Below are 22,517 nucleotides of genomic sequence, written 5' to 3'. Positions count from 1 at the left end.
ATAAGTTGTATAACTCTGCACAAGACGTGATATACGTTCATGGGTTGCAAGATGACTTGCTCTAAACAATTCAGGTTTATGACCACATTCATACACATAAGGAGATCTGGCTACAGAGTGCATGGGTTTTCTGTTTTAGGAGAGACAGTGTTTATATATGATTAAAATATAGAGAGGGCCAAAGAAAATTGAGATAGAACAGATTTACCAAGAGAATAATTCATAAACACCCAAACAATGAAATACCCATTGGTTGTGCAGACTACGGTATAGCAAAACACACCCACACATTCATCCAGCCTTTCGTCTTATAAGCTGTTCCTTATCATTCAGTTCAGGCCTCAAAACAATGATATAGCATTTAGGGGAAAAGATGCACCCCAGCAGCCCAGCACCAGAGGCTAAGATAGAAAAGATCTCCACAGCGACCATGTATTTTCCTTTAGTGCTTAGGTAGGAGGGAATAAAGGATAACCAAACACTGCAAAAGACCAACATGCTGAAAGTGATGAACTTGGCTTCATTGAAACTGTCGGGCAACTTCCTGGCAAGGAAAGCCACACTGAAACTGGCAATAGCCAGAAAGCCCATGTAACCCAGGACACAGTAAAACATAGTTGCAGAACCCTCGTTGCATTCTAGAACAATTTCTCCATAAGCTGAGTGCTTATCGACATATGGGAATGGGGGAGAAAATGCCAGCCACATAATACAAATGGTTGCTTGAATAAAGGGGCAGCAAATAACAATGGAGTTGGACAGCTTCTTCCCCACCCATTTCCTCGTCCTGGATCCTGGTTTGGTGGCCATGAAAGCCAGAATCACTGTGGTTGTTTTTGCCAGCACACATGAAACAGCCACTGAGAAGATGATGCCAAAAACAGTTTGTCGCAGAAGACATGTCACCTTCTGAGGCTGTCCAATGAATAGCAATGCAGAAAGGAAGCAGAGCAGGAGGGAAAGGAGGAGCATGTAGGTGAGATCCCGGTTGTTGGCTTTGACAATGGGAGTGTTGTGGTGCTTCAGAAATGTCCCTAGCACCAGAGCTGTGATGACTGAAGAGGAAAGCGAAAAACAGACTAAACTGATCCCCAAAGGTTCTTCATAAGACAAGAAGCTTATTTCCTTCAGAATACATAAATCCTGTTTTTTCTTGGGATAATATTCATCTGGACATTTAAAACAGTCATTCATATCTGAAGAAGAAGCAATGAGTTATGAGGTTTATATTGGTGTTCCAAACAATACAATCCATGCTAATCTTGCATAGATTAAAGTTTATGTAGTCCTGTCATCCCAACGGACTCCAAGCAATGATTTATCTATGAGAATTGGGCATTTTTTAAATATATACAACAAAACCTCAAATGTAGTGCTTTACCAGGGACTATGTTACACCAGGACCTGATTTTCCCCTGCCAAGGCAGTTTATCATGAATGTTCAAGACATTTCATTTCATCATTTTAGTTTTACTCTTTTTGCAATTTTCATTTTTTCCCTTAATCTAAGGTGAATTAAAATGTATATTTTCTTCTCAACTAATACATTGTGCTCACTTCTCATGTCACGCCTCTCTCTCTCTTTCCCTCCAGCAACTGGAGTAGAAAAGGACAGAGGGGGAAGAAGGCATGAGGTGTGAAGGCCGTTCCCTGTAAGGCCCTTTCCACCTGGCCTAGGAGGCGGGGCCCACATTCACTCAGTCCTACTGTGTTAAATATGTGTTCTGTAGTTGACCTCCTTTGTAATGTTTTATTTTGAAATATTTAAGAGAATATTTTAGCTTTCTGTTATGTTGCTTTGACTGTATACTCTATATTTGACTTTCTTCGGGTTGTTTTATTTATGTTTTATTGATTTAATATGCTGTAAACCGCTTTGAGATTTTTCTTAAAATTATACAGCAGTATAGAAATTTCAAAAGTAAAATAAATAAGAAAGAGACCTCTGGGCATAGGGCGGTATATAAATTAAACAAACAAACAAACAAACAAACAAGCAAACAAATAATAGGGCTGAGAGTGAAGGGGAGCCTTTCCACAATCCTTTGGACCACCTGGGAAACTCAACAAACCTGCTGCTCCTGGAACTAGGTGTGCAGCTGAATGGGACACAACTGTGGGCAGCCTGAGGAAGTACCATCCCCCTTGTGCCTGCCCATAAGAAACAAGAGACTTGGGTAATGTCCGCTGTTTCTAGGAACTCTTCTTATTGTAAGATTTTTGTGGTTGAGCAAAGAGTTTGTTTGGACCCTAGGTGAGAACCCAGAGGCTGGGAAGCAGAGTATGACAGAAGGAAAGTGTGTGTGTTTGTGTGTGTGTAAATGTAAAATTTTAATATGCAACTGTGTATTTTATATAAACAAAGTTTCCAGAAGCCAAACCCTTTGTTCTCCTATTACAAGATAACAGGATTGGGGAAGGTGAATATGAACCAAAGAGGCCATATGTTTCAAAGACTATTCCAACTTCCCTATTGTTGAGACAATAAACAATTTGCCACACTGTATTTGTGTACCTGAATGAGACCTCAAAGAGGAGATAGCTCATAAACACAGAAACTCATACAAGGATGTCAGGTGAAACCAACCCCTCTTTTATGCTGTTCTGAGGTCATGGGATGAAGTTGAGGCAATGAGGCCATGGACTGACCAGCTCACATTCGACACAGGGGCAAATTATTCCAACAAGAAAACCATATTGGATTTTTGCATCTTCAACAAGGCCCTTTGCATCATTCTGACTTACTATTCCCCACCCCCAAAAAATCTTTTTTTTTTTTTTTAGAATAAAACCGGTAACCATATTGCATGCATATATTTATGCTTCTTCCCATTCCTCTGAATTACTGGCCATCTGCTTCCTATTTCTGTATGTGATATTGCTTACCCATCTGGTCTGAAATCTTCCCTTCTGGACAGGGAGTGCAATCGTAGCAACAAAATGGCTCCCCCTCCTTCATTTTCTTGCTTGAACCAGGACTGCAACTCTCACTGCATACAGAAATAGGCCTTGCCTAATCCATGAAACAAAGGAAAATATAGAGCTGGGAATCTTTATGGTTCCGGTAGCCGAGACCCCTATTACTGGCAAAGTGGGCAGAGATCTGACAAGATTCCAACTCCCTCCCCAATTACCAAGGGTGGTTCAAGCTTTCTCCTTTCACCTACAATCATATTAAAATACATTTTCTGTAACTGAGATGTTTTCTAGATGTTCACGTCTAACACCCAGTAATGAAAACCATGAGCAGGACATTCCAACCTAGTCTGCAGAGAGGGAAGATACTTAAAGAAAGGAAAGGCCTTAAAATATGAGAGGCATAGCAATTGTCTGTTCCTTTTACTCTCTTAGAAGCTAAAGATCATCAATCAACCAATTTTATTTTAGCTTTAAGCTCATAGAAAAACAAAGGCAAACACATACACACACTGTTTGATTTACAGTCGGTAACAATAAAAGACTTACTAAGCATATAAAATTAGATAAATGTTATAAGGAAATTTCAGCTCCTAAACAGCTGCCCATTATGTCTCTTATATGTCAAAACGGAAACTAAAAATTTCGCCATTTCTAAAGTTACAAACTGATCTGTATCTTGCAATAAGAAAGTAAGTTGGAAATCTGCTGGGTGCCCAGTCAATTTGTGAATTAATGGTAACAATAAATTCTTCTGGACAGCACAGTATAAAGGGCATATAAACACTATATGATGATGTGTTTCAATCATTTTATTATCACAAGAACATAAAACTGAAACTTGGCCTTTAGAGAATCTATGTAAAAAGGGAATTTGAAGAGAAAACATTAAAACGCGCTTTGATAAAAACAAAACGATGAATGGCAATAGAGAGAGATGATAGGTAAGATGGCACATGAGTTGGCGGATTGACGCCCAACTGTCGTGGGGAGCATGACCCCCCCTCCAATCATAAGGTGATTGTTGCCCTTTTCAAATTTGCATAGCACATCCCACCCCTAGCTTGTGTTTGTGTCTGGGGGTGGGGGGAGAGGTTGATTTTATTTCCTTTTTTAACCAAATGGTACAGGACAGGAGAAGAATTCTGAATGGGTTTCTTGTTTGAGAAGGAAAGAAGTAAAAAAAAAAAAAGAAATGCTTCTAATGGCGTTTTTCATTGGGCATTAGGGAGGTGGTAGAGTTAGTGTGCTAAAATAGTGAAGTTCTGGTTTGATGGAGGCAAGCAAGAAATAATGTTTTCCACTTGATGAAAAGGTGGGGAACAAAAGAGGATATTCTACCTGGTTTTCTGACTTCCTTCATTTTCATAGAGCTGGTTTAAACCACGCTGCCGAAGATTATTTAAAAAATAAAATGAATAAAGGTTACATATACAGATGTACCTCGGGTTACAAACTTAATTCATTCTGTTCCACCTAGCCTTTCGGTTGGTTTCAGTTTAACCCTGATGTTTCGTTCTTTTGGGGTGATTGGTGGGCTACTTAAAAATGAGGCTGAAGTTTAGATTTAATTTTAAATTGTATTTTAATCTGTATTTTAATTAACTGTTTTATGTTTTTGTTGTGATTTTATTGGTGTTAGCCGCCCTGAGCCCGGTTTGGCGGGGAAGGGCGGGGTATAAATAAAAAATTATTATTATATTATTATTATTCTGGGGGTCCATTCTTAACCTGAAACTGTTCTTAACCTGAGGTGCGCTTTCGCTAATGGGGCCTCCCACTGACACCATGACGCCAGCCCACAATTTCCATTCTCATCCTGGGACAAAGTTTGTAACCTGAGGTACTACTTCTGGGTTAATGGAGTTTGTAACATGAAGCGTTTGCAACCCGATGTATTTGTAACCTGAGGTACCACTGTACTTTGGTCTTATTGATGGAATTTCGAATATTTTGAATTGAAACGATCTTAAGTGATATTCAAAGATGGAGTGCTCTGAGCTGATTCAATGAAATCAATGTGCATGACTAACTTTGGATCTCAGCCAAATATTTAACATATATTCAAAGCAAAAGATGAATATATTTAGCTCATCCAACAATTTCTTTCTTAATAAAAAAATCTGTAACACTGCCCCAGTGAATAAATTCATGAAGTGTAATTTGCGTGGTCAGGCAGAGTCCCCCAAACCCCAGGCAGCCCCCGAGGGGAATAATGACACAAGACAACATGCTATGGGATTAAAATTGGCCACAACTTTATTAAGATTCAGATGTAGGGAGACCTTGGCACAGGCATTGGGCGTTTATCCTTCCCAGCCCCCAGCCAGGGATCTGGGTAACTTCAGGGTTATCCAACATGTGAGGGGATTGGGCTAGCTCTGGAGAACATGTGTTCTAGCAGATAGCCCGCCCCCCATGTTCGCTGCTGCTGGAGGTGGAGGGCAATGACAACCTCTGGGCGTATGGCAAATGCCTCCCCCCCAAACCCCTTTAACGGAAACCCTGGTATCGATGCCACAATGGGAGCGTGGGGTCACTGCCCCACGCCCCCCCCATTTAGGAAGATGACTAAAGGATTCCGCCCAAGACCTGCAACCGCCAAAGTTGTGACGAATTGCTACGGGAAAGGTGAAACCTGCCAATTCAGGGAAATTCCTTTCTGGCCCTTCAACAGTGGCCTTGTCATAGCAGTGCCTGCGTGCTTGTGTGCCTGTGGAAAAGAGGATAACTTGCAAAGTAAGTGTTAATTGAGGGAGTGGAAGGTGGGAGAAGCTCTGGAGCTGACTGCTGCTTCCCAGGTAAGCTACACCCTCTATTGTGTGTGTTGTGTGGTCCCTCCTCCTACCTGGCCAATCCCCCGGCAGCACCTCCCCAGGCAGGATTGGCGGTTGACTGGGGTAGGCAGAGACCACTGGTATCCTACCCAGGAAGGCGGTGCGTGTCCGAACTGCCAGGTGCTGCACTGGGATCCAAGGGGGCTGTGTGCGACTGTGCAAAATACACATGTGGTTTGATGTGGGTAACTGTCATTTTCTAACCAGGTCAAGAGTTCTTCATACATCACAAAATCATTGTGGTCAAGAAAAAATGATCTTTACACACAGTACTGAAGTCAATGTTCATTCCAAAACTGTAAATTTCCCTACCTTGTTAAACCGCCTTTGCCATGTTATAGCATCCTCATTGATTGTGAAAACTTGATGTGAAGAAGTCTGGGGATCCATCCTCCCAACTTTAATTTTATGAAAGGATTGGTTTAGGGAAACAATCCAATTAATAACATCCAACCCAACTTTCAACTCCCCATTCTGGTTAAAGGAAACCTCATCTCCAGCGCTATTATTAAATAATACACCTCTGAGGAAATGATGGAACTATATTTTTAAAAGGAAATGAGAAGAAGAAGAAGATGTGCATCAGTCTTACAAATATATTCAGTGGCAACAGTCTCAAAAAAGAACAAACAAACAAAAACCAGGGAGATGATTCATAGAACAAATCAGGGACTATTTCAGTACCCATGATATGGTGCTCTACTGCAAGGGGGGAAAATGGCTTCATTACCTGCCATGGCTGTTGATTTTGAAATGACAACTCCCCTTGGTCCACCAATATTCTTGATTTGGGTCTCCATGAGAACATGTCATGAACAGCATGTGCCATGGCATAAACAGCCATGTAGATACTGTAGCTGTGACCAATCATGTTCATTTCGAAGAAAGGCCCAGGAAGAGTCCCCACGTTCTCATCTCCAGTGCAGATATCCCCATCCACATCTTCTGGACCTGTACTTGGGAATGAACAGGCAAAGGCCTGCTGCCAGAAGTCCTTGATGAAATAATCTTCTTTTGAGGTGGCAGGTTTTCTGCCAGCAGTAAATTGCTGAAATCCTGATATATCATTGGAGTGAATTGCGAAGGACAGAGCCCCGTGGATTATTTCTTTATCCCAAGTCCTTTGATAAACAAGAGAAGTCAGCTCCACTTGGGCTGTCATTATCCACACTGTACCCTTTGGGTAAATGTTTACATGTTCTTGCTCAGATAAATATGGAAGCCATCTCAGAAATACCATAGCATAAGATTCTCCGTAGAAGATCATCACATTGGCTTTGCTACTCATTACTTTATCTTGTATTTTTGCACCCTGCAGTAACAAGTCTTTAAGATCAGTGACAAGAGATAATTTGGAAACTCTCTCTATAAAGGCAAAACAAATTCCACTGGAAGTAAACATTGGAACCACGGTTTGCACAAATCTTTCTCCGTTCTCAAGATCCATAGTAAGAAGTCCAACCCATGTCCACCTAAAATGCAGAAGTAAGGAGAGAATCCCCTCATACTGCAAGGCTTCCTGAGGGACCATTTGGTAGAAGGAAAGGCCTGGAGTTTTATCCTCCATGACTGGAGGAAGGCCATATATGAGCTAAAAGGGATTGCAGAAAAAAAGAAAGAATAGGAATGGTTTTATGACTATATTGATTCATTTTTATTCAACATTTCAAGCTACCTTTTGAGTAAGTAAAAAAAAAGAGGAAGAAAGGTACCATGTTTTCAAGAAAGGAAGTGCTCTACTGTATTTAAACCCTGGACACTCTACATTGCTGTAGCTTTCTTTTTCAGTCAAAACACACTTCCCAGCTTCTGTTATATCATAGAGTTGTACTCCTGGCATAAAGGCACACAGACACCCTTCTGCCCACATTTTGCGTGCCCATGTTGATCCTATGCGATGGCACCACAAATCCTTAGCAAATGCAAATTTCCTTCATAAAGACATAAATACACCATTCTGCCTGCATTCCTGCAAACATAACAACAACTTTATGTACTTCAGACTAGTTGATATTCAATACCACGTGTGGGTTAATTTTAGCATAGCCCCATGAATTCTTATCAAATTGTTCCTTCAATGGGATTTATGCTCCATAACTTTTCACTCCCCTTCCAGGAAGCACAATCCAAAAGCTGCCATTTTTAACTCCCACTCCATCATCATTCCAATCTCCTCGTATTAAATTTGTGAGGCAATGATGTTTACAACCCTGAGACTTTTGTACATTTCCCCCCAAAAGATAGGTGACTGAATGGAAAGCAACCTGCATCATTAGCCTCTCTTTAAAAGTGTTTATTTCGTGTCTTCCCCAAATTGTATCAATAAATTCAAAATTGCATCCCCTGCAGAAGAGTCTTGCTGAGGTATTTAAGCTTATGCCTTATTCACCACACCAGTTCACATATTTTGGCCTCTGAACCACAGAGTGAAATATGGCAGGAAATGCAACCATGGAAGGAAAACAACAACCTTAAATGCATCATGCTCAGCACAGAGATGGATACATTATACCTGTGGAATTTTATAGATATCCAAGACTGTGGCAGCATGAAGAGAAGTTAGGGGGTCAAGTCCCCCAATGACTGCTATCAAATGATGATGGATGTCACATTTGTAGTTGGGGACCAATCTGTCTGGGCTGGACGTTAGCAGCACTGTAGCATGATAGGTCCCTTTTGCAATGAAATAGCTGTCAAATATGTGGAAGCCCAAGGTGGTATTGGGTAAGATCTGAGGGTTGTCGTTGATCTCCTTCACTGCAAATGCCAAGGCCAGGATGTGCTGGTAATTCTTAGTCACCACACTGAAATGAGAATTGCAGTCTGTATCAAAAAGATATGTATCTCTCATTTTATAAAATTACAATGATTGTACCTTCATCATTGTTTGCATTATGAAATAGTACAGTATATAAAACTACATTTGTGGATGCAATCTAGGATGGGGTACAAAATTGCATGTCTGGTTTGTTTTTTTAGTAAGTCTGTTTACCCCCTTTTATGTGTTAAAAACATTTTAAAAACTCTGGAACATATAAAGGAAGAAAACAAAATCCATCACATATCAATGAGATTCATTTCCTTGTTAAGATGGACCACAACAGATTTCAAAATTAATAAATATGGAGCTTTTCTAGGCAAGCCTATATAAGTCTGTGAAAGAAATTTATCTTTATCATTTTCTATTATCTTGTTATGGGGAACAAGGGACATATCCTTAATTGCATTCTTTATACTTTTCAGTATTCAGAGAAAGAAGCTAAGAAAAACAGAAAGAGATAAAAGAAAGAGCAACTCCTTACGCTAGCTCTTCGGGCAATGCCTGTGGGGTTTCTTTAGTGAAGGTTAATGCATTGGAAATGATGAAGCTATGAGAAGCAATGCCACCAAGAATGAGGTCTCCTGACCGGTGATACTTGTGAAGTGGAGGGTGTGGATCATGGACATGACACTTCACAATGTGTGTCTTGCATGTCATTTCAGGAAGCAGTGCCAGCAGCAACATAACCAAAGTTGCCATCCTGACTCTGAAGGCAAATATTCAGTTGAGAAACATGACATTCCTTTCACTTGAAACTCCATTATTTGAATGTCACCAGCTGATTTAAATGTTCATTCAGTTTTCAAATAGGCCAGAACCCTGAAATATAAATACCACAAATCCCTAGTAGTAGTTATAAATTCTAATTGGTATATTTACTAAATAACAACTTGAAATTTCTTTCTTGTTCAGATTCCACAGGGGTGCAGCATGCAACATAATTAATAATAGTCATTGCTGTAATGACAGAGGGAAATAATTACAAAGTCAAGGTTGGGGATCCTCTGTGTAACTGCAGAAGGTAACTTGTTTGTTACGTCTGAAAATTCCTGCATTCCTTCCACCTAGTTGGGTATCAAAGGATGCTTTGGCTTGGATGAGGACTTGGATGGTAACTTGTAGGTGAGATCATGGCAATGTGTTATATTTTGGGCTGCCTCTGAAGATGGTTTGGAAACTACAGCTGGTGTAGAATTCAGTGGCCAGGTTGCTCGCCGGTGCAAGACAGTTTGAGCATATAACACCAATGCTGGCACAACAGCCCTGGCTGCCCATTTGTTTCCAGGCCAAATAAAAGTGCTGGTTTTGACCATGAAGCCATCCGTTGCTCAGGACCACAATGCCACAAGGACTGCCTCTCCCCAAATGTACTGACCCAGACAGTGTGCTCATTATCTGAGGCCCTTCTTCCTATTTCTGCAGTGGAGTGCTCTCCCTGGGGAGGGTCACCTGGTACCATCATTATATATCTTTAGGCACCAGGCAAAATCTTTCCTGTATAACCAGGCCTTTGGTCTTTATAATATGTTTACTGTGTAATATGTTATGCACATTTATTATTTGGCTAAATTCTCTAAGGCCTTAATCTTAGAGTATAAGTTGCACAACTCTGATCAAGATGTGTTATAGGTTCATGGGTTTCAAGATGACTTGCTCTAAATAATTCAGTTTTACGGCCAGATAAGGAGATATAGCTACAGAGTGCAATGAAATTGAATGCCATCCCATAAAAACAAGACAAAAAACAAAAAACACATTTTCAGCCACACATGCACATACATACACACCCATCACAGCTCTCCAAGGTCTTATTATCTGGTTACAGCATTTAAGATGGTTATGGCTCTTGGGTAGAAACTATATTTAATCTATTTGTTCTTGCATTAATTGTTCTATATCTCTTGCCCGAAGGCAGTGGTGCAAATGACTGTATCCTGGATGAGATGGATCCTGTAAAATATTGTTTACTTTTTTAAGGCAGCGGGAACTGTATAGTTCTTCCAAAGATGGGAGAGGGTGACCAATTATCTTTCGGGCTGTGGTTATGACCTTCTGGAGTACCTTCCTCTCCATGGCTGTGCAATTGGAAAACCAAGCACAAATAAAATATGTAAGAATGCTCTCTATGGAGCCTCGGTAGAAGGACACCAGCAATCTCTCACTCAGATTGTTCTTCTTTAAAAGTCTGAGGAAATAAATTCTCTGCTGGGCCTTCTTTACCAGAGCAGTAGTATTTGCGCTCCGAGTCATACCCTGCTCGATAGTCACTCCCAAAAACCCTCTCCACCTGGTCCCAGCCAATATACAGGGGCTAAATATCTGCAGTTTTTTTCCTGCAATCCATCACCAGTTCCTTGGTCTTGGTAGTATTAAGAGCCAGATTATTTTCTCCACACCAAACACAGAGCCGCTCCAACTCGTCCCGATAGGCAGACTCATCCCCTCCTGAAATGAGCCCCACCACAGTAGTGTCCTCAGCAAACTTTATGATTTTGTTGCTGGAATAGATGGCTGTGCAGTCATACGTATAGAGGGTATACAGCAGGGGACTCAACACACAACCCTGTGGTGACCCGGTGTTAAGGCTAAGGGCTGTGGACATATATGACCCTACTCTAACCCTCTGAGAACTATCTGACAAAAAGTTCAAAACCCAGAGACAAATGGAGTTAGAAAGTCCAATCGCCTCTAGCTTGGACACCAGTCTATGGGGGAGGATAGTGTTAAAAGCAGAGCTAAAATCCACGAACATCAGCCTCACATAACTCCAGATGGGACAGAGCAGCATGGAGAGTGGTAGTGATAGCATCCTCCGTGGATCTATTTGCCCTGTATGCAAACTGGTAGTTGTCAAAAGTTGATGGAAGACAAGAAATAATGTCACTGCATACCAGTTTCTCAAAACACTTCGTGATATTCGGAGTCAATGCAACTGGTTTGTAGTCATTCAAACTACTAATTGTGGATTTTTCAATTAAACTAGCGTTAACAAATGCAATTGTAATGGTGCATGCCAAACTGAACTTATTCTATAGTTTATATAGAGAGACACTCAATGAACCATCTTGAACCTAGTACTTGTCTTTATGCTAATAATGTACTGGAAGTCATAACTAAATAGCCATAACTAAATATCCTGACCTCTTAATAACTGCAGTACAGAACAGCACACTAATCCTGTTATCAGTAAAGCTTCCTGTAGGAAAGAATGGAGTTTTTGTACAGACTGTGAAACCTTCCTAAAGTAAAATCATGATTCAGGAAACATAAAGATAACCAACATTTTCCTAAATGTATTTTCACTGGTTCTATATGGCTTAGAAATTATATTTTCATGGTTGTTTTCTTGCTATGTGTATAGCAGAGCAGGAATGAAGAACGAATGAACAAAACCTGGTTTGAGTGATTTCAACATTCATGTTTAGGCCAGTGTCTCTGGAGCGGCTAAAGTCTTAATAAATTTCACAACAACCTTCTTTTTTTCTTTCATTTTATGTATATATGTTTGCATTTAAGCTGTGCCAACTTTCCATATACATGCATGCATATTTTTCATACAAAGCCACTTCTGCCTATAGGCAGGAGGTGGCGTTGTGGGTATCATGACCTGAGCATGTGTGCAGGGGCTGATACATAGCCCCTGCACAATTGAAGGATTCCCGACGCCTCTCCCCAGTGGCCGACCAATCCGGTCGGCTGAGGGGAGGGGCCAACAGCCCTTTAACTGGAGACGGCGGGAATCCTTCCGCCTCTCCTTTCGCTGCCCCCAGCTGCATCAGTTCTCCTGCCCACCCACCCTTTAGGTTAGCTATTGACCTTGCTATGGACTCTGGTTTGTCGCCCCAGTTGACTGGGGGGCCTGGTAGGACTTTTTCCCATTTGGACTAGCCAAATCGGGTTTTTTCACCTACCTCATAGCAATTCATCACAACTTTGGTTTGACGGTTAGGCATTGGATAACATCAATAGAGGCAAAAAGGGAAGGTAGCGCCATCACCTGCCCCTCATTGGAAGGGTATTCCGTTAAAGGTCTCTGGGGTTGTGGTCCCTGTCCGAAGCCTAGGGAGGTTAGGGCCGAAGCCACGCCCCAACGGTGATCACAGGGGTAGTTCCCCCTGATCAGCATCAGGGGTGCTGCCCTTGCTGGTTAACCCTTCACGGACCTCCAACACCCAGGTTGGGGGTCAGATATAGTGGTCAGGATCCAATGCCTAAGCCAATACCTCAACATCCATAACCAATAAAGTTGTGGCCTTTACACTCATTTAATTCGAAGAATGTGTCCTGTGTCATTATTCACCTGGGAGGGAGGAATATAACCACGCAATGCTTTGGACAGTGACAGGATTGTGGGTGACTTTCAAACTTTCACATGTAATTTGAATCATTATATATCTAATCTAATTTTTTATTTTTATTTTTTGCTGTTAAAACGCCACTTCACAGCAAACAACAAAGACTAAGTAATATACATTCTTCAGGGCTTCCTTCTTATTAGCTGTTCCCGGTTGTTCAGCTCAGGTCTCCACAAAATAATGTAACATTTGGGGGAAAAGATGCAACCCAGCAACCCAGCACTGGAGGCTAAGATAGAAAAGATCTCCACTGCTACCATGTACTTCCCCTTAGTGCTCAGGTAGGATGGAATAAAGGATAACCAAACACTGCAAAAAAGTAACATACTGAAAGTGATAAACTTGGCTTCGTTGAAACTGTCAGGCAACCTTCTGGCAAAGAAAGCCACAGTAAAGCTCACAAAAGCCAGGAGCCCCATGTAGCCCAGAACACAATAAAACATAGTCACTGATCCCTCATTACATTCTAGTACAATTTCTTCAGTCAATGAGTGCATGTCAACACCTGGGAATGGAGGATTGGCGACCAGCCACATGATGCAGAGGCCTACTTGAACAAAGGAGCAGCAAAAAACAATGGTGTTTGCCAGTCCTTTCCCCACCCATTTCCTCATCCTGGATCCTGGTTTGGTGGCCATGAAAGCCAGAACTACTGTGATGGTTTTTGCCAACACACAAGAAACAGCCACTGAGAAGATGATGCCAAAAGCAGTTTGCCGGAAGAAACATGTCACATTGTGAGGCTTGCCAATAAATAGCAGAGCACTCAGGAAGCACAGCAGAAGTGAAACAAGAAGGGTGTAGGTGAGGTTCCGGTTGTTGGCTTTGACAATGGGAGTATCCTTCCACTTCACAAATATGCCCAGCACCAACGCTGTGATCAAAAAAAGGTAAAGAGCAAAAGAGGCTAAGATGATCCCCAAAGGTTCTCCAAAAGTCAAGTAGCTGATGCGCTTGGGAATGCATAGATTCTGATTTTTATTTGGAAAAGTTTCATCTGTGCATTCATAACAATCGCTCATGTCTGAAAAATAAAGGTGTGGTCTCAATCTCAGATACATGTACTGAATTTTTCAAAATGCCACAACAGTTCCTCTTGCGTAGATACAAGGGATTTATTTGTCATTTGTATTCCACCTTTCAGTTTAAAAAATGTTAGGACAGATACAAGTAAAACATGGGAAACAATAAATTAGCTTTTTATCGAAATGAATGTTACCGTTTTGCACTTTGAGTTTGACATTTCTTTTCAGTTAAACTATTTGAAGACTTAAAAAAATATAGCTTTTTCAAATGGCAATGACTCATCACTTTACTAGTGGTTGCAAAACAAAAGTGAAAAGTGAAACTGAATGTGAAATACTGAGCAGAGGTGCCTCCAACATTACCCAACTTACCTCTTTTTGTTGTCAACTTACCAATGAGTTGGAGCAAGCATCCAAAATGGCTTAGAAAAAAACACGGAATGAATTCTTTGACCTGAATCCAAATTGAAATAGGGTTGGACTTTTCGTACAGTTGGACAAGGTCTGAATTTGAAATTGTTCTCTGTCCTCAAATATCACCAGAATTATATTTTTCTTTAAATTGCCATCCAGACCTACCGAATCATTCTATTAAACAAAGATTTGTATGGAACTTGCAAATTAGGGCTGCCATGCGTCCGGGTTTTCCCTATGTATGACAACCCAATGTAAATACCAAAGAAAAGCAACCCCAGAATTCATGTTTTGCCCAATTACATCCATTCTTTGTAGAGTGTATTTCTTACCCTCACGGTCTGAAATCTTCCCTTCTGGACATGGAATGCAATCATAGCAGCAAAATGGTTTCCCCTCCTTCACTTTCTTGCTAAAACCAGGATGGCAGCTCTCAGTACAAACTGAGAGTGGACGAGTCTAAGAAGGCAAATGAAAGAGAATAGCAGTTTTGAAAACAATGCACTTTGGTAAGCCCAGAATAAACTGTTAAGTTCTGAGCAGATAAAAACACTAATGCACTATATTTTGATTATTTTCTATGTAGCTTTTCATTAAAATGAATCCGAAAGTGGCTTACAAACAATAAATAATAATAACATGAGAGAACTTGATAGAACACCACCAATGCAGCATAAATCATATAGAATAATTATTCATATCATCAGTGAAACCATCATGGTTATTACAAGTTACTGGAGGCAGGGAAATTATATATTGTTACTTCAAAGAGAAATGAAATGCAGAAAACCCCCAAGAAATTCACATTACAAAGGAGGACAGCAACCACGTAAGGATCAGAGAAGAAGAATAAGAAGAAGAAGAGTTTGGATTTGATATCCCGCTTTTCACTACCCAAAGGAGTCTCAAAGCGGCTAATATTCTCCTTTCTCTTCCTCCCCCACAACAAACACTCTGTGAGGTGAGTGGGGCTGAGAGACTTCAGAGAAGTGTGACTAGCCCAAGGTCACCCAGCAGCTGCATGTGGAGGAGTGGAGACGCGAACCCGGTTCCCCAGATTACGAGTCTGCCGCTCTTAACCACTACACCACACTGGCTCCCCAGTTCCTGAACTGCTAACACCCACAGAGCTCAGTTCCTGAACTGCTAACAGTAGCAATTTACCTGGTTAAACCAGCTGTGCCAAATAATGGCATCCTCAGTGATAGTGAACACTTTGTCTGGAGGAGCCTCAGGATCTAACTGCCCAATTTTCTGTTTAGTTTGGTTTGATGAAAAAATCCAGTTGATGACATCAAATCCAGCCATTAGCTCCCCATTCTCGTCAAAGGAAACTGTGTCCCCAGCACTGTTGTTAAATGAGACAGTTCTCAGGGAATGATGGACCTAAATTGAAAAAGGAAAGGGTAGATTGGGAGAAATGCTGTTACTTATCTTGATTGTAAATTCGTACACGATTGTCTAAGACCATGTCCAGGGGCAGACTTCAGTAATATGGCACCCTGGGCAAGGATAAAATTTGGTGGTTCCCAAATATTTCTTATTTTAACAATAATTCATTTTTATTCATTATTATTTTGTGCGCCTATTGGCTTGCTGCTATGTGTGGGAACCGCCTACACTGCCCTAAATCCAGTGATGCTATGTCCCTTTGAACCAAAAAAATTTGGCCTTTTTATGTATAGTTGTGATTTTTTCATATCCAACTGATAACTGTGCTCTTTTTTGGATGTGCTTTTGCTCCTAGCTGAAGCCTTCTCAGGGTCTTCTATTTGATACAGCTTTAAAGTAGTGAACCTAACAAAACTTGGGGTTTGATCATATGGATTGTTCATTTATTTATTTATTTATTTATCACTTTAGGCCAAAAGGTGTGATGGAGGAGCTCACACATCTCAATGCTTATTGACTCTGTGATAGCAGAAGGAATATGTCATTCAGACAAAGCAGACACAATGCTATTTTTGTAGAAGAGGTGCTGGAATTCATCATGAACACCTCCCTCGTCCTCTTAGAATGGCAATCACGCTCACTAGAGATGTGTTAGAACTAAGTTCCATTGAGTTCCTGATGAAAAAAAGCCCTGTGCAGACATATACTGTATACTGTACTGTTGGCAAAGAATTCCTACATTACCTGCCATGGATGTATATTCTGAAGCTTCAATCTCCCTCCATTCACCAGCCCCATGTATTTGAGTCTAGAGGAGGACATGGCGTTCAAAGCATGGGCCACAGCATAGATAGCATTGTAGATGCTGTAGCTGTGGCCAATCATACCCATTTCAAAAAATGGTGCCGTAAGGCTCTCCAGCTTCTCTTCTTCAGTGCAAATGTCCCCTTCCACCACATCCATATCTTGATGCAGAAACACACAGCTAAAGGCATTTTGCCAGAAGTCCCTGATGAAACCATCTCCTGCCGTGTTAGAGGGTTTTCTGCTCTCAACAAATTGGTGAAAATGTGGGAGATCACTGGAGTGAATTTGTAAGGATATGGCTCCAGGGAATATTTGCATATCCCAATCCTTCTGAAAAACAAATGAAGTGAGCTCCACCTGGGCTGTTCTGATCCACACTTTGCCTTTTGGATAATCTGACACCTGCTTTTCTTCTGATAAAAATGGGAAAAATCTAAAAAATGCCATGGAATAAGACGGCCCATATGCCACCATAGCACTGGCTTTGCTGGCCATCACCTTGGCATATGTTTTTTCCCCTTCGTCAAACATATCTTTAATGTTGGTGACAAAAGTTAGTGTGGGGATTCTTATTATGAAATCAAAACAGATGCCATTCTGGGAAAACATGGGAACCACTGTTTGCACAAATCTTTCTCCTTCAGTAGTATCCATAACAACAACCCCAACCCATGTCCATTTGAAATGCAAAAGCAAAGAGAGAATCCCCTCATACTGAATAGTTTCCTTTGGAATCATCTGATAGAAAGGGAGGCCTGGTGTTTTATCATTCATCACCGGGGCAGGGCTATATACTAGCTAAAAGATTTAAAAGAGAAGGAAAGGAATATAAAATATCTATATGTAAAGGTAAAGGTAGACGTCTCTGGGGTTGCGGTGCTCATCTCGCTTTATAGGCTGAGGGAGCCGGCATTTGTCTGCAGAGAGTTTTTCCGGGTCATGTGGCCAGCATGACTAAGGTGCTTCTGGCGCAATGGAACACCAAAACCAGAGCCGTGCACATAAACACCATTTACCTTCTCGCCGGAATGGTATCTATTTATTTACTTGCACTTTGACGTGCTTTCGAACTGCTGGGTTGGCAGGAACTGGGACCGAGCAATGGGAGCTCAACCCATCATGGGGATTCGAACTGCCTAGCTTCTGATCACCAAGCCCAAGAAGCTCCGTGGTTTAGACCACAGTGCCACCCGCATCCCTCTATGAACTGCCCTACTATACAATTTCCATGGGCCTTTCCAGTATTCTGAGCCATTTGCTTTCTTTATAACAGTAATCGTTTTCATTGTTGTTGCTTGCATTTATCAGTCACTTTATACAATAATAAGTCTCAAAGTGATTTGCACAGAAAAAGAATATGTCACATAAAAGAAATTTAATACATAACAATTTAAGTTAATAAACAATACAATTCTTAAAATGTTCAACTTCTAACAAGTAGAAGTCCTATCCACCCCACTTAAATGTAAGCACTATAACAAAACCAAGAACAAATAATGTATTTGTACATGTATTTGTTCTTGTATTTTTTTCAGATTGGAAGTATATAAACGTTCTATATTGTTAAAATGGGGGGGGGGTGTTTAAAAAATATGAAGAAAATAAAAAAGGTAACCACTACTACCGTTGGAGGCAACATTAATGAACAAAAGCCCAAGGTCAGCAAAGTGGTCTTGAAGACTGAAGGCAGATAAGGATGGTGCTAGGCAGGTCACACTAGGGACAGTATTCCCCTCATATGATTTCACCACTGAAAAATCACATTCTCATAGGGCTCCACATTTCCATCAGGTGGGGAACACATAGAGTGTGAAGACCACTAGGTTCAGTTTTGCAACACAACTGCTATATTGCCAGCACACTTTTGAAATACTTCTGCTCCATATATTTATCTCTGAGGGAAGTATTGGAATGGGGATTGCCCAGCTCATAATGCCAATACAGTGGTACCTCGGGTTACAGATGCTTCAGGTTACAGACTCCGCTAACCCAGAAATAGTACCTCAGGTTAAGAACTTATCTTCAGGATGAGAATAGGAATCGCATGGTGGCAGCGGGAGGCCCCATTACCTAAAGTGCACCTCAGGTTAAGAACAGTTTCAGGTTAAGAACGGACCTCCAGAACAAATTAAGTTCTTAACCCAAGGTACCACTGTACATTAAACATTATATTTCTTACGTCATTATGTGTATATATTGCCTCCAGCATTGGAAGCAGTATGCCTCTGGATACTAGTTGCTTAGGATCATGTTCATTCATTAACAACTATATTACTCTTAAGAATCAGAGATAGATTCTGGGTGGATCTTTTGTTCTGACGCATTAGCTACTCAAACATATAAGGGAAAAGTCAACTCTACCCTGGCAACTAATCTGTCATTTGACAATGTGAACAGGGTGGGGTGGTAAGCATTCTGATCATTTAAAAAAAAAAAAAAATCACAAACATAACCATAGTCTTAAATTCACAACAATTTTTCTTCCTCTCCATTGTGAATGTACAAGTGTCCCTGACTTAACATATGACATTCAAATATATACTGAGTACATAAAATGCACCTATTTCTGTTGTCAAACATGACGAGTAATCGGCAAGGATCATGGATATGTTCAGAAGTGTTACAGTTCTATGATAGCCTTTTACATATATTTACATGTACACACACATATACCCATAAACATCTTACCTGGGGCATCTTGTAGATATCCAAGATATTTGCCACGTGAAGGGAGGTTTGGGAGTCCAACCCCCCAATTACAGCTATTATGTTACTCTGCATGTCACATACATAGTTAGGGGAAAATCTCTCCAGTGTGGACATGAGTAACATGGTGGCATGATAGGTCCTCATTGCAGTAAAATGACTGTCATAGATGTCGAATCCCAAAGTGACATTGGGTAAGAGCTGAGGGTTTTCATTGATCTCCTTTACTGCAAATTCCAAGGCCAAGATATGCTGGTAATTTTTAGGTACTACTCTAGAACAAGAGTTACATTCTGTATAAGAAGGATATCTCACATTCATCATTTATTCTATATCAGTGTACCAGTTATTCCACACTGAATAAAATTATCACTCTGATCTAAAATGTCTTCATCAGAAATATTAATTAGAATATTTATTACTGAGGAATTGTCAGGCTGCTGCCTGTGATTCCTAGCAGGTTGCCCAGGAATGTATAAAGTCAAGGAACTGTTTCTTACCCTCCACTTTTTATTCAGTATTTACAGAGAGGGGCTATAGAACCCAGCTTCTTGGATAATGGCATTGTGCTGAGTGAATCTCCACACCCACACACCCACATGCACATCTCCCACATCAATCTCATCATCTCTCCTATGGGTGCTGCTAAGTGCCCTCTGTCTTTGAGCTCTTTGTCTCCTACTTTCAGTGTTTGCCAGGTTCTGGGAGAGGGGGGTATCTGGAATGCTTTCTAAAGACACCTGTGTCCATCAGCTGTGTCCCGTCCCCCCAGTGCTTCCTCCTCCTCCTTCTCCTCTCCCCACTTTTGCCTCATCTACCTCTGAGCTGTGACCTCTCTCAAACCACTATTGTAACTCTATACTGTCTTCCTCTTCCTCCTCCCTGGAAGGGTCAGGTTGGGGAGGCAGTCTCCACCATTCCTTCTCCTCTGCCCCAGACAGGGGCTTATAATGGCAGACCCTTACTTGCTTACTCACTCCCATGCCCTTTAATGTGGTAGAGTGTGCTATGCATATACAATTCTACCTGATTACATTCCCTTACTACTGACTTAAGAATAAAAATAACAACACGTGCTGAATGAAGCAAGCTGCTACAATAAATGTTTTTTTTTTTAACAACCCTGTTAAAGAAGACACTACCTTCCTTTTATATGCTTTTCAGCGATTCCACCTATTTTACACATCTATAGGCATCTTCACTTAGTTAACAAGTCAGGTTGCTCTATACACATGGCAAAACAAATAATTTCTCCACCATTTATCCTCTCCTGTCCCTGACAGGAATACAACTATTGTGGGCCTAATTTATTATAATGTGATGTACAACAAATAATATTTGAAGATAACAGATATATTTACCATTCTACAATATGTAGAATTTCACATTTTGATGAACACTGATAGTATCAGTTACTTAATATCATCAGTGTTGGAAATTTGGAATTCTGGATAATGTCTTGATAAGTTACAAATGTGGAGAAGGCTCTACTGTAATCTATATGATTCAAAATAGCTTGGATTCCCTCACACATAAACACTGTTTTTAACTATATTTGTAATTATGTTCTAATCCTACAGTATGTACATTCATATGAATAACCTTATTATATGCTATTAACATTTACCATCCATTTCTATGTTTGGCAATGGTCAATTACAGATGCTTAAAGATTCTTACGATATAAACCAGACTAAAGAAACAAACCACTTGTATGTGAAGCAATATCAGAAGGGATGTGGACTTAGAATGAAGGTGAGAGATAAAAATGTGACTTTTAGAGAAGTTTGGTGTGAAGTACTAACTTATCCTAATTTTTGGGTGGGTGGGAGCTTAAATTGATTCTAGTACTGCCTCCCCCATCCATGATAAGAAGCAGATATTTTCTTCAAGAATAAACGTTAAGGGCAATTGAGAGAGAAGAAATCCATGATCAGGATTTCCTTTGGTATTTAAGTAGTTAATAGGAGACAAAGTGAAAAGGACGGATTCAGATCACTGAAGGTGTTACGATGCAAGGGTTTAAATGTGCACCCACACATGAAACTCTCTGGGTTATCTTGGGTCAGTCACAATCTCTCAGCCGAACACACAGGGTTGCTGTGATAATAAAATGGGGAGGAAAAGAACCATGTTGAGCTCCTTGGAAAAGTAAGTAAGTAAGTAAGTAAGTAAGTAAGTAAGTAAGTAATGTTCATAGGACTGATCTCATCACACCATGACACATCTTACTCTGCACAAATGAAGCAAACGAAAACACACACACACACAAAAATCTTACATCAACTCTTCAGCTGATACTGGAGGTGGTATTTCAGTGAACGATATGGAGCTGGACATGATGAAACTTTGAGAGGCAATGAATCCAATGATGAAGTCTCCTTTCTGATGGTATTTGTGCAGTGGACTGTGTGGATACTGGACCCTACATTTAATGGGAGCCTTGCATGCCATATGAGGAAGCCGAATGAGCAACAACACTACAAGGACCATCATTCTGAGCAGAAGTGCAAATACTCATTCTATATGCAGATTCTCTTGTTTCCATCTACAGCAGTGCCACATGTGTTACCATTATTACAATGCCTGATAAACCAGAAATCTAAATCTTAAAGTACAATGTGCACCCTTTCTTAATCACTAGACCTGTCTCTGAATGCTAGATAATTTTATTTTACATTTATTAGACTGTGTTACTAGTGAAAACTACAGCTCCCCAAGGGTTTTTGAAAGACAACAAAATAATTACAGGTCATTAACTACAGGGTACGATAATCACCAAATTAAAGTTAGAGTCATTCTGGGGAATTTCTGAGGGGGGTGTTTCCGACATCAGAACATAAGCTATTATTTTTATACTTGACAGGGTGTTGAAAGACACTTGGGGTTTGAATGACCCGTCAAGAGTAAAGGATACCAAAAATGCTTGAATTAACATCTGATAACATGATAGGCATGCTTTTGAATTTGATACTGACTATATGCATGCTTTGAACCCTTGCTTGGCAGTTAGGCATTGCAACACCCCCTCCTCAGTAGTAAATAGTAATGTCACTGACATCTTCCCCAATATGGTTCAATATACAAATTTATCCAGCATGTTTTAATAATGATGGCCCTCATGCTCAGAGTTTTAGCATGAGATGGTGAGCATGCAGTGTTATTGATCAGTAAAGCAGATGTCCAAATCTAGTTGCTCTGTATGTGCATGAACTGTCTGCATTGTACAAAGCGACAATAATCT

General features: G+C 40.6%; 2 protein-coding genes across 2 annotated transcripts; both read right to left on the bottom strand.

Moving 5' to 3' along the window:
• Positions 1-291: 291 nt before the first annotated feature.
• Positions 292-9,273, bottom strand: LOC117057587 (vomeronasal type-2 receptor 26-like). Its single transcript, XM_033168431.1, has 5 exons — positions 9,056-9,273; positions 8,266-8,557; positions 6,484-7,344; positions 2,887-3,013; positions 292-1,196 (listed from the first exon to the last, which is right to left on the bottom strand). Exons 1-5 carry the CDS (start codon positions 9,271-9,273, stop codon positions 292-294), a joined length of 2,403 nt encoding a protein of 800 aa, XP_033024322.1.
• Positions 9,274-13,051: 3,778 nt separating this feature from the next.
• LOC117057586 (vomeronasal type-2 receptor 26-like) lies at positions 13,052-21,613 on the bottom strand. Its single transcript, XM_033168430.1, has 6 exons — positions 21,555-21,613; positions 19,256-19,547; positions 16,505-17,365; positions 15,533-15,754; positions 14,701-14,827; positions 13,052-13,953 (listed from the first exon to the last, which is right to left on the bottom strand). Exons 1-6 carry the CDS (start codon positions 21,611-21,613, stop codon positions 13,052-13,054), a joined length of 2,463 nt encoding a protein of 820 aa, XP_033024321.1.
• Positions 21,614-22,517: the final 904 nt, after the last annotated feature.

This window comes from Lacerta agilis, chromosome 14 (genome assembly GCF_009819535.1).
Source record: "Lacerta agilis isolate rLacAgi1 chromosome 14, rLacAgi1.pri, whole genome shotgun sequence".
NCBI lineage: Eukaryota > Metazoa > Chordata > Lepidosauria > Squamata > Lacertidae > Lacerta > Lacerta agilis.
This window is presented reverse-complemented; position numbering and strand designations above follow the sequence as displayed.